The sequence below is a fragment of the Oreochromis aureus genome, linkage group 7, assembly GCF_013358895.1.
Source record: "Oreochromis aureus strain Israel breed Guangdong linkage group 7, ZZ_aureus, whole genome shotgun sequence".
Lineage (NCBI taxonomy): Eukaryota > Metazoa > Chordata > Actinopteri > Cichliformes > Cichlidae > Oreochromis > Oreochromis aureus.
The window spans coordinates 16663990-16685768 of NC_052948.1; the positions used below are offsets into that span (position 1 = coordinate 16663990).

Consider the following 21779-nt stretch of genomic DNA (forward strand, 5'->3'; position numbering starts at 1 on the left):
CAAACATTGTTTACAGCAATTCTAACCCAATAATTAGTTGGACATGAATCATCTCACCCAGATTTACGGGTGTTCTGGTAAGGGTTAATCACATTAAAGACATTTAGCCTGAGGTTGTAACAGAGTTTTTACATGAACAACAAATGAAAGGAACGATACCTGAATACTTTAGTGCAAACTTCCACATGTGCTTGTATGACATCAGCCAAGCAAGACGAACAGCAATGCTTCTCTGCTCAAACGTGGCTAAATTGGAAAAAAATACAAACACAACAGAAGACCAAGCCAAATACTGTGTGGAATACAATACAAACGTGGAAACCGTTTATGGATCCATTCAGAAAACTAGAAGGGCACTTTTCAGCATCAGTAGCTACTTTAGGCCTCATTGGTTTCATATTCATATCAACAAGACTCCAGTTAACAGTTCATGCAGTTTAATACAGGCTGTAGAATTAAGTTAACAGTGCTTTCAGGGGGGTTGTAAACAGATTAGAAAGGCAGGAAGATAAAACAACACCCCAATGTCAGATTTCACTTGAAGACAAGCGTATCTTAAGTCTGGATAATCCAAAATGTCTATTGAAAGAGTTCCAGTGTTTTATTTAGCTGCACTTGGGACAAAGAGGTAAAAAGGTGAATGAACTTAAAAGGTTCAAGATTTTTCAAGCCTGAACCTTCTTGTCTCTTTTAGGTTGGACAAACTAAAAATGGAGCAGTGTGGACCTCAAGAGATCAACCATGTGGCCAACCATAGAACAGAAACCGAAATCCAGAAGAATGAGCGCAACCGTGAGGTTGACCGTGAGCACGCAGCCGTCTCCCCCACCACAGAAGAAGAGGAGAGAAAGCAGCGAGATGCAGAGCGCTACGGCTTCCAGAAGGATGGGGCCGACCGTGAACGTCCACTCACCAAAATAAACAGTATCAAACTGCAGCCAGCACAGGCGGCAGCCATCAAGGCTAATATGACCTCGCCGCAGCCTCAGACCGAGGTTGACGGATCACAACACAGCCCCCAAGTTAATGGATCTGGAGAACAGCGTCCAGCTAATGGGACTGGAGTCCCTCCTCGGCAAAGTTCCCCACATGAGCCGGATCGCAGCCTGAGTCGGACCAGCTCGATGCAGCAGCTGGAGCAGTGGGTTCGCACACAGAGAGGACGTGGCCAGGACGACGATACCAGAAGGTTGGTTTAGTGCTATGCCAAAAAACCCACTTTGACATGATATTGTATAAGCTTTAAATGTAATTGTTTGATTATAACATGCATACACTGCAAGAAGAGAAACAGTGCTATTCAGATGGCGCTGCAGTCTGTACAGTAGCACCAATTATTTTCAGATTATTCCACAAGAGTCAAATCTTAGACCGTTTCCACAACATGAAGTCAAATTTGGCTTTATTGGGTGGAAAGTATGACGTTGGTCTCCTCTTAGTTCTAAGTAGTTAAGAATATTGATGAGGTTTTGATGAGAGGATTTAATAAGCTGGTTCTTGATTCCCATCCCTGGTGTTCACATTTTTGTTAAAAAATACATGTTTTAGTCAAGAGAGATATGTTTGTCATCAGGCTTGTGTTCATATTTGACACAGCTTTGCCTCATTCTGTGGTTATTATTTATTTTTTCAACAAATAGACATACACACTCTTTTTAGAGGATACCATGGGTAAAACTAATAAGGCCTCAGTAAATATTTTTGTGTTGGCCCTCTGTGGTAAACATTTAATTCTCTCTCCATTAATCTCTTTCAGCTCCTTTTGTCATGACATGCATGTTCTCTAGACTGATGTGTAGCAGTCACAAGCCTTTATTGTAACGCTGCTATACTGGGATTTAAAGACCAGTGAGTGTTTTAGCCCGGATCTGTCAGGCCGTCTTATTATTAAGCTCTCCGTACTGACTTTGAACTCACTGAGGAAGTGGAACTTCTTAAAGCCTTGCTGTCAATAGTAAGGTCTAATTTGTTTCTGAGTAGGGAATTGCTTTGTGAGATTCCCTAAAGACACACATGTAAACAGATAAAATAAGAATCATCCTTGTTTGATACTTAATTAGAATGATACTCAGCATGAAGTGCTTTTCAACTACAAAGTTTAAACCAAACCAACAAATGAAAAGATTCATAACATGGCATTGCTTTGATAACTGATGTTTTTGACTGGTTATAATCAAAATGAAAGAAATCCAATGAGATTTTTTTCAACTATAAACAACTTGTTGCATACTTCGAATCCGACAGAGCCTAAAACCACTTTCATCTGCTTTTGTGTCTGGAATATATGAAGAATTATCAAATTGTTATACCAACACAGATCATTTTAGGTCTGTGTTGGTATAACACCATGCAGGTCATCTACTGTATCATACATGATTAATTATCTGTTTTTTCTTTTCCCCCAGCATCACATCGTACCAGACGCTGCCTAGAAATTTGCCAAGCCATCGGGTACCCTACATGCCTCATTATGGAGATGGATATTGCAGTATGCCCAGAAATAGCATGGCACAGCGGGACAGCATCTGCAGCATGTCCCCATCAGTATATGAACAGGCCATGGGTCCTGCAATGACTGACAAACGCCGCTCCATGCGCGATGACACCATGTGGCAGTTGTACGAGTGGCAGCAAAGGCAGGCCTACGGCAGGCAGCCAGGGCTGTACAGCAATATGGCCAGTCCCAAAACCATGATCAACTTGTCAGAGCATGCTGCACCGAGCCACTCCATCCCCCCCTCGCCCTCCCATGGCTCCCTGTCGATGTACGGCGGCTACTCTCCAATGAGATCTTACAACATGGGCAACACTCGCTCTGAAATTTCCTCTCCCATCTACCGAAGAGACATGACTGTTGAGAGACGGCAGAGGCCACCAGTCAACAAGGTCAGCTAAGAGATGCATAAACAGGAAGTGTTCAGTTCACCCTCATAATAACAAAATCGCCTACTATGCAAAAGTCTTCAGTCACCCCTTATTTCTTTATATTTTGCTTCCAAGGAGCCAGAATAGTTCTCCAGGCTTTCTGAAGGTCTATCACATTTTTTCTTTGGACACTGGCTGCTTTTTCCATCATTTTCAGTCCAGTCCTTATAATTGACCATTTTCAAAGGAGTGTTTTTTTGTTTGTCAGGCCATTTAACACTGAGAAAGGCACCTAACGCCAGAACCAGTGACCAATGTTGTGTCTACGGATAGCAGACAACTTGGCAAAGAGTCTATTTTAAAGATATCATTACACACTGTGTTACTAACAGCTTGTTGCAAAAAAAAGGAAAAAAAAGAAATGGCAGGCCTAAAAGTAAGATTTACAGCAAAGGAACACAATCTGAAGCCTCATCAGAAATGGTCTCAGTGGAAGAGTGGCTGTAAGAAGCCATTCTTAACAAAGAGCAATGAGGAGAAAAGATTCAGGTATTTTAAATGACAATAGAGCTGGACTGAAAATCAGTAGCAGCTGGTCTTATGGAGCGATGATCATCAGTATGGAGGAGATCAGGAGAGATGTACAACATTATGGATGCAGAAAAGTACTTTCTGGTTTTGATCCACTTTGCTATACCATCTGTAAAGCATCTGATTGGGATCATTGTTCAGCAGGACAACATCCAACGAAGAGCTTTGAATGTCCTTCAAGAAGCCTGGAGAACTATTCCTGAAGACAACATATAGAAATTACAAGAAAGCTTGACTAAGAGAGTTCAGGCTGTGCTGAAGAGTAAATGTGGTCATACCAAATACTGATCTTCAGACTCATCAGAATTGTGAAAACCCTGTTTTTGCCTACTTTAGTTCCCAAAGTTCAAAAATGAGGTCATGTGTTTCATTTGTTTTTAAGCAGTGCAAACAAAATTACATTCAGCTTTGAGCATATTTATAGTGACAGAAATATGAGATGAATATATACAAAAATATGCATCAAGGGTAGCAAATGTTTCTTTGTACTTGGATGAACCCCGTGGCTGTCGTTGACTATTATATCAAAGATATTTAATGCTGCACATGACAGGGCTTTTTTCATATTAAATCTTTGTGTTCTGCAGTATGCTTACCTGCCTGATAGGAGGTCTATGCCAGCAGGGATCCCAATCCAGACCATCACTGCCCAGTCTTTACAAGGCAAAACAGTAAGTCTTCATCTACCTAGATTTGTATCACTGTGGTGTTCAGCTGAGATACTTCATTCTTGGTTTCTGTACAACTATACAGTCTGGGTTTAACTGGATCTCTTTCAAGGACAATGCTGTTTTCTGATGATGCCACCTACCCTACCCTTCTCCCTCTTTCTGTCCTTCACTTCCCTCCAAGACATTGTGACAGAACTTTTTCGAGACAGGTTTAGGCAGATCTGTGTTCCAAGTGGTAGGATTTAGGGTGTGTTCACTTCAGGAGCTCCTTAGACTCTCTTCACTTCAGTGGAGACTTAAAAACCCTGTCACTCAAACTCTCTAAGCCAGGATCAAGAATTTATGTCAGAGCTGCACACAGTTCTCTGTACTCATTGAGCTCGTAAAGTGTGAAGTCAATTCTGTAATAAGTGCCAACTGTTCTGCTGTTTTGAGTGGACATAAAAGAATGTGCATGCTGCTAACTAACATGGTGCTAAGTTGCATGAAAACACAAGACTAGAATGCAGCAACTGTTCACCTACTGGGATCCTGGTACCTCTAAATCTCCTATCCTGGTGTGCTCTCTCTCCCTTCTTCTCACCCCCAATCCCTGCCTCACCCCTGCGGTGTGTCCCTGTTTCACTGTGGCGATGCATCCCCCCCGCCTCCTCCTCTTCCTCCCTCCTCCTTGCAGCCTGAGGAACTGACTTTGCTGCTGATAAAGCTGCGTCGGCAGCAGGCAGAGCTAAACAGTATCCGGGAGCACACTGTAGCACAGCTTATGCAACTAAACATGGATGGCGACAACCCAAAGGTCAGGCCCCCAGGGACATCTCTGCGGGCGTGTATGTTAGCGTGTGGTGTGTATGCCATCTTTATCCACTTCCATTATCCATCTCGATCTGGAGGATTTGTTTGGTCTTCACACATGGCTGATTTAAGGAGAAAGCATTTTCTTCTAACATGACTATGCTTTATGGCTTCATGTTTTTTGTGGACCAGCGACCTTCTCATCAGTTTTTCCCAAAATGTGTGGGAATAAAACACTCTTCTTCTAGTTTCAAAATAATTTTGCGACCAGCATCTGACTTAAATCAGTGCATCAGATAATTAGATTTGGGCCATTTCAGCAGGGCAAGCAGCTGATTGAGTCATTTATGCCCCTAAAGAATATAGACAGATGTTATCCGCAGATGAAACTTAAAGCCATTGGCGAGCTTAAAGAGTGACCGACTAATGAGGCTAAGGCCACTGGCATACGTAAAAGTTAATTCAGGATTTTGGGACTTTAAGTCTCCAGACTTAATGCCAGACTGCAGATTTTACCATTACTGATGTAGGTCAACCAGGACTGTTGAAGATTTTTCCATTTTACAGTGTTTTTTGTTGTTGTTGTTGTTGTTTTTCTTAATCTACTACTGTGCATTTAATGCGAGTTTTCCTTGTACCTGTACAACCAAATGCGGTTGCCCTGCTTCATTAGTTTATGTTTGCGTCAGTGGACACGCACCACGTTGTGTGGTACTTTGACTTGCCATTGTCTTTGTTTTTTGCATGCACTCAGTCAAGACTAGTCCTGCAGTGTACTCATTCTGTTACGTTTGAAAGTACACCTGGTACCTGACCTGTTTTCTTCACCTTGACTGGTCCTGCTTTCCTTTCTCTTGGGTTATCTTTGGGTACATGACATGCTTGTGTGATTGTGGAAGTAAGAGAGAGTGTGACAGAGAGAGCGTCAGTGAAAGAATGTGACTTGCTTTTTCTTTTGTCTCACTGTCCTTTTGCCTTTTCTTTACTCTCTTTTTGCTGCTGATGATAGAACGACATTCTTTCTCACCACCTCCAAAGGAACCTCATGTATTTGGACAATCAGGTGGGGTAATGCATGAATGCATGCCCTGTCTTCTTCTGTCATGACCTCATTTAATGCCTCTGCTATTATTGTATTAATCCCTGCTCTGCGGCTGTTTTAGTGATTTGCAGTCTCAATGCCTAAAAGTTCAGATCGCAGCATTTTTAGCTCACGCTAGTTCATTTACTCACACATTATCCAAATAACTGATCATGACTGTGGACAGTCATTATTTCTGCCATATAAAGAACACGTAGAGATGGAGGTATCATATTTAACGTTTAATTGCTTGCAAAGGAATATTAAAGCTTCATCATCTGCTTTTTTTTTAATGATCTTAAGTGCTTTGTGAGTTTTAATTGCTTTGTATATAGCACACAAAGGTCTAGTTAAACCTTTCTAATAATTATAGCAAAAGGAAGCCTTAGGTTTGTGTAACCACTGAGAAATATGTAATTTTCATTTCCTTCACTTGGACTGATGAGCCTTAGCATTTGCGATTTCTTGCACCTCTTGTAAACGCAGTTCTTTTTACATTCCAACACATCAGCGTTTAATGGGAACTTTTCACTGCTAATAAAAATGAACCTTAGAGCTTTGTACTTCCGTGTCTTCCTGCTCCTGCTCCCGAGCGTCTTCTCTCTGTTGCTGTTAACCATCCCTGTCGTCTCTGGATGCACGTTTCTGTGTGAGTCTACCTCATCCGAGAGCGAGAAAGCGAGAGCGAGTGAGGTGTAATCACACTGTGGGTGTTGTCTCAGAAATGAAAAGCTGCTGTAAACTTTCTGACACTTGCTATATCGCTCCTCTCCACACTGGACTAGATGAAGGAAAATGAGCCTTTAATCGTCATGACTCACACTTTGATTGAGAACTCTGCCCCAAGGCCTCAACTTTACCAGCAAGTAAGGCCAGCCTAAGGCTTTGCTCCACCTCATCCTCACCAGTCGCTGTTGTTCTTTTTGGTCTGTTTTGCAATGCTCCTCCTCCGATGTCCAAGTCCTCACGGCATCTTGAGACTGGTCTCCCTGTATCGTTTGTATTGCTAGCACCTCTTCATCCATTGCTTATGACTGTTCCCTCTTATTATTGAGAAGTCATGCTGATGCAAGCATGACTTTTAAGAGTCAGAGAATGTATGAATGCTCCACTGTTGGGTTAAATCTCTTCCTCACTGTGGTGTTTGAATTTATTTATTTATTTATTTATTTATTTATTTATTTTTCAATAATCCTGCGCAGAATGTGTTCCCTCTCATTACCCAAGCCACCTGAACTTAATAAGATGACTCTAATTAATGTGACTTAATTATGTGTTGCTAGTCTTATTGCTTGTCAGTCTAGTTTATTACCAAATAATTAATGTTTTTGTTGAAAACGGCCCCAATTAAGGGCCAGCAGAAGAGCGATTGTTAGAGTGAAATGACATAAATAGATTTTCATGTTTATCATCTATGACGCATGAATATTCTGCTATAGTTAAAGAGAAAAGTATGCACGCTATCTCAGCATCCCATTTAGAATTTATGTTCAGCTTGCTTTTTCTTAATTTTTTTTCTTTTTTTTTGCGGCCTATGCAAGTTAGCCAGACATTTTTCAGATGTAGGGATTAGCTTAATAACCTTAAGCACCACAGCCTCAGTCACTGAATCGACTCTATATCTAAAGTCTGGGGTGGCGATACTGACGAAGATGAATCCTCATATTTTTTTAATTTAGATTAGCACTTATTTATCTGTCTTCATTACGTCCCCTTCACCCCCACTGGTCATTCTGCTGATGGAAAGGATAAAGGGGCCGGCTTGTGTGTGCCGATGGCTATGACATCACATTGCCACTTTTGTGACGCCCCTCGAGGTGTAAAAGTGTTGCTGAGACTCACCCCGTCACCCATTCACTAGCATACCGGCTCCACAACAGCTGCATTCCCACCTGTTCAGCTGACAAAAATCTGTCTTCCTCCTCCTCCTCCTCCCCACGTCTCTTGTATATTAGTCCACGCCACACAAAACCCACAGTGAAGCTCTTCAAGCTGTGGGAGAGTCTGCATGTTCTGTGTGGAATGCCATGTGGTTTTTAAGCCCCACCTGCTTTTAGCTTTACTATGTTCAGCTGCGAAAAAAAGGTGTTTGTGAGAGAGTGCAGGTGTGGATGTTGATTCAGAAAGTATTTGGACAGTGAGTCACTTTTTTTGTTGTTGTTTTGCTATTTTTGGGCACATTTGATTTGAAATTCAATCATGTCTTTGAGGTTAAAGTGCTAGGTGGTGAATCTAAACCTTTTCAGTTATATCAACCAAGGATTTTTTTTAATAAGGGCCTGACAGGTATTTTATCTGATATGTGATATATTTGTTTGCTGGAAACCAGACTGAAAGCTTAAAACCAGCAATAAGGAAATGGCTCCAGTCGAGTTCTGGCAGAGTGTCTCAAGTGACTATACAGAGGATCTGCTGTGTCTGTAGGTTGTACACTTTCCAGGAAGTGAATTAAATCTTACACTTGGCACTTTGAGCCTATAGTCATTGAGTCATTTCATATCAAATGTGACTAAAAACACAAAATAACACAGAAATATGTCACTGTCCTGATGTCTGTGGTGTGTACTTATAATATTATAGGTTTAGCAGAGTGGGTGAATGACTATGTGATCTGTTGATTTTTCTGGAAACATGGGATCCAATGCAGCTGCAATGATTTCCTTTGTTTGAGAAGTAGCTGAATGATATCAAGTGGAAACATGGATGACTTTTGGAGTTTTCTGGCTAAACACTGACGTTGTAAAATTAATGTAGAAACCATAACCGTACACTTAGGCACTGAACTAAAGTAACAGGGCGCTTTGGCATGCACACGTACACACACAGTCTCTCATTAGTTAACCCCAGATTATGCTGTAGAATACATGATTGGTGGACAAAGCTTATGCACTAACTTCAGAGTGAAGTAAGCCAGATTGTTTTGTAGGTTTTTCCATAAAACCATTGTGCCGATGGAGACAATGACTGTGCATGATGAAACACGAGGCGCAAGAGTCAACAGCAGAGACTCTGTTTAGACTGGCCAAGGTCCCACTGCTGGTTTGGTAATGCAGATCGTCTGATTTAGTGAAATATGAGTTCCTTCTGAAGGATAAATCCTGCGGCTCAGTGAGAGAGCTTGGTCTTGACACTGCATTAGATCTCCAGATTCTAATGTGTATGCACAGATTTAGTGCCCCTGTCTAATGCTGTCTCTCTCAACAGATGAGTCCAGAGGACTACAGGGAACAAGCCTATACATGCATGCCAGAAGAAGTGGACACCGATGTAAGTTTGGTGTTGCAGACTTGCATGACATAATGTTCCTTTTAGCTGTACACAGTGGTTAATGACTCGTTATTGGTTTCTCTTCAGACTAAACTTAGCAGGCTGTGTGAGCAGGACAAAATGGTGAGGATACAGGAGGACAAACTGCAGCAGCTGTACAGAGAGAAGGTGACTAATACTGCATTTGTCGTCATGTTCACCCAAAACATTGTCTAAGCATGCTTACAAAGATTTGGTATCATGTGCAAAAAATGTAAATCTGAAGGAATGCACAGTTTGCAGTTGCTAAGAGTAAAGTTTCTAAGCATGAAACAGCAAGATAGGGGACAAAGTCTGTAACTATAACTAACTATAGCCTGTAAGTATAACTACCATCATCAGCTGGAAAGACTTGTCTGGTTTGCATTGCTTTGTCATAGTCAGCACATCTCACTGACTGTTTTATGTTACTAGTTGATGTGCAGCGATTGTAGGTATATAGAAAAAATATATAAAATCATTTCTAGTCAATTTTGAGTCACAGCTGTGCCCTTTGAACTTTGGATAAGACAAATAAGTAGTTTTAAATGCTTTCTTTAGGCTCTGAGAGGGGCTGATGGGCATTTGTGATTAGTTTTGACATTTTAAAGATGGGATAACCTCTTGTTTAGTGACAAAACAGTCATGCTCAGGAAATATTTAATAATAATCTACTATACTGAAATAGTCTTACTTAAGTTTTAATGATGACTGTTGTGCTATATGTGTATTTGACATGATGCGTGTTGCTTCAGCACACTCTGGAGACAGCACTTCTGTCAGCTAGCCAGGAGATAGAGTTGGGCTCCGACAATCCGGCTGCCATGCAGAGCGTCATGCAGCAGAGAGACTTGCTGCAGAGCGGCCTCCTCAGCACTTGCAGAGAGGTGTCCAGAGTTACTGCTGTAAGTCGTACAGTGATTTCACACCCCAGACAATGGGCCTCTTGGGGTTTTGTTTTTCAGGAGTATTAATAATATGGTACTTTGTCTTTATGTTTGTTGTATAATTGTTGTTTCTACCCTCCCCAGGAGGTGGAGCGGTTATGGAGGGAATATGACAGGATGGAAGGAGATGTGACTATGGCTAAGAACAACCTGCTGGAGCAGCTAGAAGCACTGGGAAGCCCTCAGGTAGGAACATTTTTGACAATGAGTCTGCTCAACTTCTTCTCTCTAAAGGCCATTAAACTCTGAGCATGTTGGGGAAAAAACAGCACAAATTTTGGCATAGTTCAGAAATGATCTTGTAATGTGTAACATATATATATATATATACACACACTGACCACGTTCCAGAGAAAATCAGTCCTCAAGAATCACACTGTGGGGAAAAAATGAAGCAAAAATCAGGCAATGATGAGCTGGTCCTGGTGTTTTTAAACAAGAAAAGGAAGAAACTGAAATTCTGGATTCAGCCAATTCTCAAGAGAAGGCAGCAGCAGGGAGAGTTTCATGGTTTGATCCAGGAGTTGAAGCTGCATCGCGGCTGCTTTCGTACATATTTCAGGATGTCAGCGGGGCAGTTTGAACTCTTGTTGGCAGAGTCGGAACCACATCTGAAGAGGCAGAGAAACTATTTCGGAGAGCCAATAGCAATGACTAGCTGTGTGTCTGAAGTTAAATGGTATTATTTTACTACTTCAGAAGCATTGTATCTTCAGTACCGGTGAGCGTTTTGAGCTACTTTGTTGCCAAACGCAGTGGTCAGATCGGTCAGATCGGTTTATTTGCAGGTAAAAACTCTGAAAAACCTATTTTAACCTATTAACCTATTTTATTTAAGGCAACAACTTCATCCTGTGAGATTATACAGTCAGTGTGAACGGCTGCGTTAAGCATGGATGAGTCTGAAAAATATTTTTAACACACAAATTTTTCACGTCCATGTGTAAAGACCTTAACTCTGACTCGACATTAAGTGTGTAGAAATATGCTGATAATTTTGTAAACAATCCAGCACTGACACAGTTGATGTTCCAAGCTCTCTGTTTAGTTTGTCATGGCTAAGCCTTTCAGTAAGTAATATATACTCACTTCCCACACTTAACCCGTTAGGTTAGACCGAGTCACTCACGCGGGAAGAGTTCGGCTGTTGCTATGTGATTGAATGATGGGTGCAGAAGGATGAACTGCTGGGGACTTGATTCTTAATTTAATTACCGATTTGGCAAAAGAAGACGTCCCACAGTGCTCTAGGCTAGCGGTAGCAGCTGTGCCTTTCATCTTGACCCAAAGGTGTGTTTTCAGAAGTGCTCTTGTTCTGGTTGAGTCACTGTAGTCGTGGTTCTCTGGTTTAGCGTCATGATTTTTTTGCCCAATAGGGTTTCTTAAGGAAGCACGCTCTCAGTAGCTATCATGATATCATCATTCTTGTGAATTCCTTTTGGCTAAAGTAATGGTGTAGTGAAAATCTGATACTGCGGCTGACCTGCTTGGCATACTTGCAGATTCATACACTGCAGAGCTGCAGAGAAATCTGTAAACCTACTCAACCTTTTTGCAGACACTTTTTCTGACTTTGGGAGAAAAATATGGAGAGAAGTAAATGGAGATCAAAGCAACACAGGGGGGTGATTGATGACCGTTGCAAGGATGGAGCAGGTCTTAATTAAGTTTGTCTTTTATCTTCTCTTTCATCAAGGAAGAGGTGCAGAGACAAAAAGAAATTGTTCCAGCAGTTATTCCTGGCTTGTACTGAGTAATGATAATTTAGAATAGAGAAGTCAGAGGGCCAGCAGGGAGTCTGGACATCCTCTTCTTAAGTCCATCTCACAAAGACCAACCTGCCAACAGCGAGGGGGAGATAATTACCTGTCTTTTTCTCTTGCTCTTCTTCCCCTTTTCCAATCCTAATCTCTCCTCTGATTATCGTGTTGTGAGGCTAGTATCTCTCGCAGACAGTAGGAGCCTGATCAGATCTGTGTCTCCACTGACTGCACACCTTAGCAGATACAGACATTACCCTTTTACTGTTCTTTTACGATGCCATCATGCTCATTTTTTCACTGCAGCTTTCTGTCTGCCTTCTGTGTGTTAGTTTTATTTGCTATAGACCTCCACCTTAGATCTCAGTCTGTAGGTGTTTTTTTTTTGTTGTTGTTGTTGTTTGTTGATGTGCGTCTGTTTTCTGTGCACACCCAGACAGAACCACCCAGCCAGCAGCATGTCCGCATCCAGAAGGAGCTGTGGAGGATTCAAGATGTGATGGAGGCCCTGAATAAACACAAAGCCCAGAGAAATGCTCTTGATGGGATGAGTTTCTATGGGCCCAAAGCCAACTTCAGTAAGCACAAAAACGAGGTGAGGCACCACTGCTAGAAAAAGAAAACAGAACACCTGGTCTGACAGGATGCTGAAACAATAAGGTGTTTTTAAATCATCGTTTACTGTTCCTAGCTTTTCAAATGTGAGAAAGAGTTTTTCTTTTTTTTTCTGCCTAAGGCTTCAGTCACACAGGCCTGAAAACTGATTAGCAACCATCTGGCAATTGCCGGTTGTGAGGCAGAAAAAGTGTATTACCTGACCGGTCATGAGTGATTGGAGGCAATTGGTGTGAAATTAATTGCTGAAGTCCCAATCAAACAGACCTGGAGACTAGCCAGTGACCTTACTGGCAGTCACCAGTGTGAAGTTAGTGTCAAAGAGGTCTATAGTTTGGTTGTTAGTAGGTTGCCTGTAGTTTGTAAGGAGGACGCCGACTTGGCTGCAAAAACAAATTGCATGCCAAGCGGTACTGAAACGAACCAGAAACGAAGACCATTTCCCTTTAAAGTAAAAGTTCCGCCATTTGAAATGCATTGGTTGAAGAGTTGAGGCACAACTTTTAGTTTGAAGGTGAGGGTTTGAGGTCGTGTAACACTTTTTCCAAGTTTCGCCTCTGTTGAAAATATCTAGCGTTTGCAAACCAGTTGGCAACTTTCCTGCAAAATGCCACTACAATCTGTAGGTTACTAAAGCAGTCGCAAGGTTTTTTGTGCAGTGTTCTCTTTGTAATCGTTTTCGCGTGACCACAGTCAGCAATCAGCGGTTGTTTAGGAGTTGCTGACTAGTCTCTAGGCCTGTGTAAGGTTTTGGACAGGTGGTTGTCATTACAAGCAGATTAAAGATGTGAGCTTAACTGTACTTTTTTCACCTTTTATTGGAATTAATTAATGGGGAATATTGATCATAAAAAATAAACCCACATCACCAGCAGTTTTGAAGATGATAATCGACGTAAGCTGAGGGCTCTAAATGCCCACCCCACTCATGGATGGTGTGAGTAGTGGTGTCTGGAGGAATGTGTCTCTCAAGCCATAACAGCATCTGGATCGCTCTCTCTGGCTAATCAACTGTTTAGCCCATCCTGTGGCCCAGAGCTACTCTATACCAGATGGCTGTAGCCCTGAGCCTGTATGGTGGCGCCATGTGTCACCTTGCTTCCTGTGCTGTCATACCCAATATAATCCCCAGGAGGAGGACTCTGTACCCCCACGGCCACCCCTACCCCAGTCCTACGAGCCCAACCCCCCCACCGTGCCCCCTATGCCGTCTCATCCTGGCGTGCGCCCTTCATCACTCCACAAGCCAGAGGACAGGAAGGCCAATCACAGGAATAGCACGCACAGCGTAAGCCTGTTGACCTCTTGGTTGACCCTGCCCTCAGCTGTATCATCCCATGTCCATGCTGATGAGTTCACTTTGATTTCCATAAATATCTCGTGTCTGTTACATTTTTTTCCATTTGTTCCCGTCATTGTACTGCATAATTTAATTTTCAGTTATTTGGTTGAAGTCCAGCTTGTGTTTTTATTTAATTTTTTTTAATTTTGTTTTTGACTAAATTACCACATCCCCCTTTTCTGTCTCATCCTTTATGTTGAAATGTAATATTTTTTTGGGTCTGTATGTTTCGCCATATCTGAGTTTGAATGTGTCTGCCTACCTTTTGTTTGAGTATTTCAACAAATTTCACACATTTAAATTTAAGGTGGCTCAGTCTACAGGGTTTTTCCTGTTTTCCGAACAGGCATTTTGGAGATGAATTAGTACAGTCGCCTCATGTGCAGTACAGGCAAACAGTTTTTATTGCTTAAATCTATTTGTTTTCATGTTATTTCTGAGGCGTCGATAAACTGTAAGTCTATATGATTAAAAGAAAACATTTCTATTACAATGCTTTTTATTTTCCTCTGTAGGGGGCACCAAAACATCTCAAAGCAGAAAAAACCCTGGTCAATGAAGAATTTTATTTTATTTTTTCATCTTAAGTCATTCTGTAAGACATAATGACACTCTGAAATGTAGTCAGTTTGTAAACAAACTCTGCATAACTCAGGGTTTTTCTCATTTGTGTTGACCTCTTTTTTTTTTACCCCCCAATTTCTCGTCTCCAGGGTCCTGACTACAGGCTGTACAAAAGTGAGCCAGAACTCACCACAGTGGCCGAAGTGGATGAGAACAATGGAGAAGACAGATCTGAATATCCATCTGATAGAGAACATGTTGGAAACAAAGGTACTTTGGAGAGATACTGGTGCAGTTTCGCAGTGAAGCCTAGTGTATAAAAATACAATAGAGTGGTCATTTTAGTCTGTATAAAACTGGAGCTTTTTATCACGGGATTAACAGAGAAGTAGTCTACACATTGTGATCGCTCCCTTTTAGAGTATTTGGAGGCTCTCTAGTGGAAACATTTACACGCTCAGAAGGTGAACAGCATATGGAGTGCACTATGCTGTAAATATGGAGTGATTTCTGACGCAAACCTTGTCTCTAACACAATTTGAGTTGGCATTTGGATTATTTGGATCTAGGTCAGTGTATCACAAAGTAACTCTCATGGCAACCGTAATTTATCATATGCTGGTTACCATGGATACAGTGAGATTTGCACCTGCATACATTTTTTTTTAAACTTGGCCAAAACATGTGAGCTATAATATTTGTTTTACTGTATTTAAACTTTCTGCCACCAAACATGTGCTGTGAATAGATGAGCTGAATTTACCACAAAATGGAAATCGATCTACATTTATTGAAGAGCTTGCAGGTGTTTTTTTGTTGGATGGAAAGTATTAATTAAAATACTACCTGTAATTGACGCTGTCTAATTTTTTATTATAATGTGATATCAGTTTTACCTTTTATTGATCTCTTGTCTCCTTTTCTGTGGGTAGGTATGTCTTATCCAGTTGGTATCGTCCCACCAAGGACCAAATCTCCAGTGCCTGATTCCTCCTCCATAGCTTCATATGTTACATTAAGAAAGAGCAGGAAGCCTGACCCTAGAACGGTGAGACCTTGGGCTTTAAAAATAACTATAAAATGTTCTTAGCATTTGTAGATTTGGATCTACCGGACAATAGAAAAACAAACGAAATACAGTCACGATCAGGACTATTGTCAAAAAACGACTGGTATATACATCTGCAGTCATTTAGATTTGGTAGTATGGCTTTCTGACCTTCCTGCGTTCCTATATACATACTTGGAGGAAGACCCCAGCAAAGGGGAAACGAGCAGGAATTAAGTCAGATATAGCAGCGGTCCCCACCCCCGGGTCACGGACCGGTACTGATCCATGAGTCGTTTGGTACCGGGCCACGATAGTTGTGGCTTGGGTGTGAAATTTATGGTTTTCAGGGTTTTTATCATTATTTTCTTATGGTTTTTATCGTTAACTCAGTTTCCCTGGGTCTTTTCCCGTGTGTTATGAATAAATCTTCTGGTTTTTTTGTACCGCTACTGGTTTTATTTCGTTGTATTTATCCACGACACCTTAAAGGCCGGTCCATGAAAATATTGTCGGACATAAACCGGTCCGTGGCGCAAAAAAGGTTGGGGACCGCTGAGATACAGCAAGAAAGTTGGAGCTGAACTAGAAGTGGGTTGTAAGGCAGCTTGCAGGTGTGCAGCAACTATGGCCAGGCTTAATTGTTTGTGCTATCTGCAGATTGCCAGTTGTGTAGAGGAGTATCAGCTGAGCCCTTAGTTGATGTGGCCCGGCACTGTGTTTGGCTTGCCTTAATCATTTCTTGGCTTTGTGGTCTGCCTGAACTAACGCTTTCTCAGTTAATAATGATTATGGGCAGCTGTGAACTAACCACAGTTAATTTTGAACTGTGATTACTCCTCTCCTAATTGGCTGTTTTGCTTGTAAGCTGCTGGTTGAAAACTCACATGTGCAGTAAAGGCCAGCTGTCACTTGGTGAGGGTGTGACTCATGCTGCCATAAAGGAGATGCCAAGCTGTATTTAAACAGTTTCCAGCCACAAATCCTATCAACTTAAACATACTAACCATATCATTAGTGCACCACACTGCAGGGTGTGTCCTGTTTTTGGTGCGCCTGTGTGACTTTGTTTGACCGTCAATGGACATGTAGTACAAATGAAAATAGATAAACGGACAATCTTCCTCTAGGCTTATTGGCTTTGGTGCTAAGAGAGCATGCCTAAGGCCTAAGAGTTCAACTTAGATCCTGGGAGAAATGACAAACGAGTTTCAGTGGTCTCATGTCTGTGCTTGTCCTGTTAGACCTCAGTGCAGCGTTCAGTACTGTTGACCATAATATTTTATTACAGAGATATATAGTGCATGTCATATTTATTAAAGATACTGCACTGGAGTGGTTTGAATCATATCTATCTAATGAACAGCAATTTGTTGATGTAAATGGGGGGTCTTCTTCACACATCAACCTTAATTATATAGTTCCACAGGGTTCCATGCTAGGACCAATTCTGTTTACATTATAGGTGCTTCTCTTAGGCAAGATCATATGAAGGCATAGCATACATTTTCATTGCTATGCACGTGACACCCAGCTTCATCTGACATTAAAGTTAGATGACCCACACAAATTGGTTAAACTGCAGGAACGTCTTAAGGACATAAAGACCTGGATGAGCTCTAATTTCCTGCTTCTGAATTTGGATAAAACTGAGGTTGTTGTACACACTGCCAGGTGTGTCCTGCTTTAGTGTGTCAGAGTGAGTATGAACATGGATCGATGTGTAATGAAAATAGGTGACTGCACAAACTCCCTCCAGGCTTATGTACTTTAGCCTATGGTATTAAAAGAGCATGCCCAGGGCCTATAGAGTTCAACTAAGGTCCCAGGATATCTTGAACAGTGTGGACAGTGGGGACTATGTCCTTGGCCTCTGGACTGAGTTCACATCTGCCTACCCTCCAGTATGGCACAGACCTGAGAATGAACAACTTCTCCTCAGTTCACTTCACATCAGCCTCTCCTGCTCAGGCATTAACAAGCCCCCAGCCGCTCTGAGTGCACCCATGTGTTCCAGCGGGAGCGTGCAAGCGCACAACAGCCAGGTTGTTTGGCCTTTTGCCAAGTGTAGCTCAAAGAGAGCAAATATTTCTCAGTTATTATATTACGTCCAAAGTGTCTGTCCTGTTTGTTACTTTTGTTTAAAAAAGTAAAGCGTTTTCCAGTTCATACATTAAGGCTAGAGATTATTCTTCTTTGTCAAGTTTAGACTTTTTTTTTAACAGTGCCTAGCGCTGCAAATGCTGCATCATGTGAAACGACCCAAGCAGGCAATGACACCATGTAACTTCAGACCCCTACTATGCACAAAATTGGGGATGACAGTAAAAAAAAGTTACCATGGCGGCAACCTCATAATGCTGAATGTCTTCAAAGTAATGCTATATCATTATTAAATTATATTCTGTTGTCGTCTCTGGCCAACAGGAGCGTCCACGCAGTGCAGTGGAGCAGCAGCTGTGTGCTGTGGAGAGCAGCCGACCCAGGATGAGCGTGGAGGAGCAGCTGGAGAGGATCCGTCGCCACCAGCAGGGTACCCTCAGGGAGAAGAAAAAAAGCCTCAGCATCAGGGGTAGCAGCCAGGAGAACACACCCTCTCGTAGCCACTCATTTACTAAAGAAAACCATTACCGCAACACGCAGGTACTGGCTGAGTGACTCAGACACTATTTGACATTAGGGTAGCTCTGAAGTCAGAAGATGTTCATATGATATAATGTCTCTGCTTCTTTTATGTTTCATTATTTATTTCTTTTAGTTTCAAATGAGGCGCAGAGATGAGGTGATAAGCAGTGACATTCAGGAGCTGGAGGCCTCTCTCAGGCAGCAGGAGGTGGTGGGGGAGCAGGAGACGCCCGCTGAGGAGATAGCTCGTCTCAAAGAATCCTCCCAGGCTGATCACTTTAATGTCGACCGAGAGGTACGGCACAGCAGTTAGCTGTCCTTCCCATCAGCCTGCTGTTTTTTTTTTACAAGCCATTACTCAGAAGGCTAATACTATCGTGGGCAAATTAATATGAAGGTGCCGTTTACCAACAGAGCATCATGTATTGTCGATTCGATTGTTAATACTGCAGAAAAAACAAAGTTTCAACTGGAATGGAGAAGTTAACAACTCTTATATAACTGTATAAGCGTTGTTCTGGCTAACTGAACATTACACAAAGGCCTCTGTGCCAAAATCTTTTCATGGGCTGCTCATAAGCTACCAACATGATTTGCATGACTTGCTGCCTTTAGCAGAGTTCACGGCCTTGCTTTAGATTACATCGGTGAACTCCTTACAGTTGATCTCTGTGTAGTACAGAATGCCTCAGAGTAATTGACAGTGACACTCCATTTACTTCTAAACACCCAAAATGTGAAATAGTCTTCCTGCTCATAGATCAGGGTAATAATGTTGTTTGCACAGAAGTGGAATTTTCTCATTTATACCTGCATATTTGCATTGTTTGCACTTTTAGTGTAATTTTCTGTCTCAGTTTAGAAAACCATTCATTTGTACCAAATGTGCTAAATACGTGTTTCTTGTCTGGTGGTTGTTCCTCAGCTTTCTGTGCCTGACAAAGTGCTCATTCCTGAGCGTTACATTGAATCGGACCCCGAGGAGGCTCTGAGTCCTGAGCAGGAGGCTGATAAGCAGAGGAAAGTCGACCGCATCAAAGCCCTCATAGCCAAAAACAGGTAAGCACACTGTCATGATCCATCTAAATCAGTAATCGGTTATTAGCATGGACAGGTCTGCTCAAGCCCTGAATATTAGATAAGGATACTACGGTGAAAGGGCCAGCTTTGCAGGTGAGCAGATGTCGTGCATGAAATTCTTTCTAAAAGTTAGAGGTAAGTTTGGGGTCATAGCATAGATGTCTCATGCTCTTTGCATGCAGATCCATGCCTCAAATGCGCAGAAAAGGTCTATTTGCTCATCTCTGAGCCACTGTGGCATTTTATTCTAAATGTCAGTGCCCTCATATTGATTTTTTAAAAATGGCCTGTTTGTTGGTAATTAGAAGTTGTCCGTCGCATGCTGTAGAAAAAACCTTGCTGTTTTGTGTTTGCTCCCAGCATGCAGAATGTGCTGCCTAGTCTGGCTCTAAGCCCTGAGGAGGAGACTGAAGAGGAGGTTACTGTACAGGAAAAGGAGAAGATGATTAATATCTCCTACGAGCTGGCAGCCGAGGCCTCCAAACGCAGCAAGCTGGTAGCAGGTACGTCTCTAGAGAGACGAGAGGGTGGAGGTGGGGTGGTTGGATCAAAGAAAACGCATGCAATAAAACAAAAGCATGTGGGAGCCTGTTCTTAGAAACAAACTGTAGCTGCTTTCATTGTGTATGTGTTAGGTAATTTACTTGTGGTTGTTTACTCAGTAGCTTTTTCAGTAATTTCACTCAATTTAGTGATTATTTCTGTTTTATTTAGCCATTCACTCATTATCAACTGATCTAATTTGTTGTTTTGTCATTTCATGCGTGCGCCTGTACTCACCATGTTGTCGTTTCGTTGCAGTGAAAAGCCTGTCGTCCTCTTCCCCACCCCATCCGCAGTCTCCCACCACCGCACCCCCCCAGCTCACTGACGGTTCTCACTTCATGTGTGTGTAGTAGCACCAGTAAGGGCCTTCATCCACCCTTTTTTCACTCATACTCATACCGCTGAAGTGTTTTGATTGTTAAATTTGATTTCTGTGGTTTTAAAAAAGCATTTCAGGATAATTAGTTGGGTTCATTTCACGTAACAATGCGGGGAGTTTGTTCTCTATGTGTTGTATAGCAGAACTATGAGGGAATCTTACTATAATTTCACTTCTGTCCTTTTGTTCTGCTTCAGCCCAGGCTCTGGCCTCAGTGAAAACCTACACATGAAGGAAACAGCTGGGGAGGCCTGAAGCGGCTCCTGAGGACTTCCCTAAAGAGTTCAGCACAAGGCCTTTGGCTACAGAGTGAAACTGCCTACTTCATACTCACGGGTCTCAACCTCTGACTTCTGTATTGCTCACTGTGACGTCTTAAGCTCCTCCCTCTTTGGGGGGCAACACTCTCCTCAACCTGGCAAGACAGCACATGGATTCATACCGTTTTACTGCTGCAGTTTCAGTTTTTACAAGGCTTTTATAATCATTTTTATTATTTATATGGTTTTATTAGGTTTTTGTGTTCGAATGTGGGCCAAAGTCTATCTGTATATACAGGAGGCTAATAGACTGAGCTCTGTTCTGAGACTGATAGCCTGTGGCAGAGTATGTTGGTCTGTTATACATTTTCATTCATGTTTCATCACCTGTTCGAAAAAGTTTCAGAAGCAAGTTTCACATTTTCTCTGCATTTAATTAAGCCTTTAATAATTCACTTAATTTTTTTCCCCCCACACATTCGACATCAACTAACCAGGCATATTTATCCATTTATTGTAAAGAACATGTGTCTATGCTAAAGATGAGTAGATAAAAGATATAGATCCCTCCATTATTATATAAGGAGGAACCATTTTATTGCTGCAGACTAAGAGTATTTGTAATTTCTCATACTTCTGAGCTCTAATTATTTAAAGATGGGATCTGAAGTCCCTGGCACTTTGTTGCCAATGCATATGTGAATGTTCTGACTTGAGTCAATCTATACTGTCCTTTTTTTTAATTGCTGAGAGATATATTTAAACTGAGAGATGGAAAAAATAGATCTTGATTATATTTTATGACAAAAAATCGAGAACATTTATGACATGTTGGTTTGGAGCCCTGGAACTAAAAGAAAACAGGATAAGTATGTGTAAAAAGCAATAGAAATAACCCCTTTCTGAATCTGAGATAATTTTTTTGTGTGTACAAAGTGTAATTATCAGAGATTTACTGTGTATATAATGTACATGGTATATCTGGATGGGAGGATATGTTCAACATACAGTTACATACTAGATTTAATTTGCAAATGTTCATATCCCATCTGTTTTATATCATGTTAAATAAATGTTGCTGTTCCTAATGAGTGGTTGTGTTATGCTCCTTATCTCCCCTGTAGCTACATGTAGTAGAGATGCTGACCAAAAGGGAGTTTGACTCAAGCCTGCAACATAGTCAAAGATTACATTCTCATCAACTCTGGACTGAAAGAATTTTACATGTTTAAATGAACTCCAGCTTAAATAAACCCCAAAACATAAAAATTGCATGCATTGAAAGTCTTAAATTGACTCCAAAATATAGATTTAAAAAGCTTTTCCCC

The 21779-nt window shown here is 41.6% G+C and overlaps 1 protein-coding gene across 3 annotated transcripts in view; it reads left to right on the forward strand.

The window, feature by feature from the left end:
* LOC116332631 (pleckstrin homology domain-containing family A member 5-like) overlaps nt 1-21542 on the forward strand; it is an 83566-nt gene extending 62024 nt beyond the window's left edge. For 2 of the 3 annotated variants that reach the window (XM_031755645.2, XM_031755647.2), the window contains 16 exons: nt 695-1189; nt 2406-2886; nt 4044-4127; nt 9205-9267; nt 9355-9435; nt 10041-10190; nt 10317-10418; nt 12429-12587; nt 14663-14783; nt 15446-15561; nt 17989-18204; nt 18320-18481; nt 19112-19245; nt 19627-19769; nt 20068-20152; nt 20389-21542. In XM_031755645.2, coding sequence (XP_031611505.1) covers nt 695-1189; nt 2406-2886; nt 4044-4127; nt 9205-9267; nt 9355-9435; nt 10041-10190; nt 10317-10418; nt 12429-12587; nt 14663-14783; nt 15446-15561; nt 17989-18204; nt 18320-18481; nt 19112-19245; nt 19627-19769; nt 20068-20152; nt 20389-20446 — 2650 coding nt within the window. In that variant the 3' untranslated portion in view covers nt 20447-21542. Of the gene's footprint in view, nt 1-694; nt 1190-2405; nt 2887-4043; nt 4128-9204; nt 9268-9354; nt 9436-10040; nt 10191-10316; nt 10419-12428; nt 12588-14662; nt 14784-15445; nt 15562-17988; nt 18205-18319; nt 18482-19111; nt 19246-19626; nt 19770-20067; nt 20171-20388 lie in introns of all 3 variants that reach the window. The other variant, XM_031755646.2, reaches the window with a different exon arrangement.
* The last annotated feature ends 237 nt before the right edge of the window (nt 21543-21779 follow it).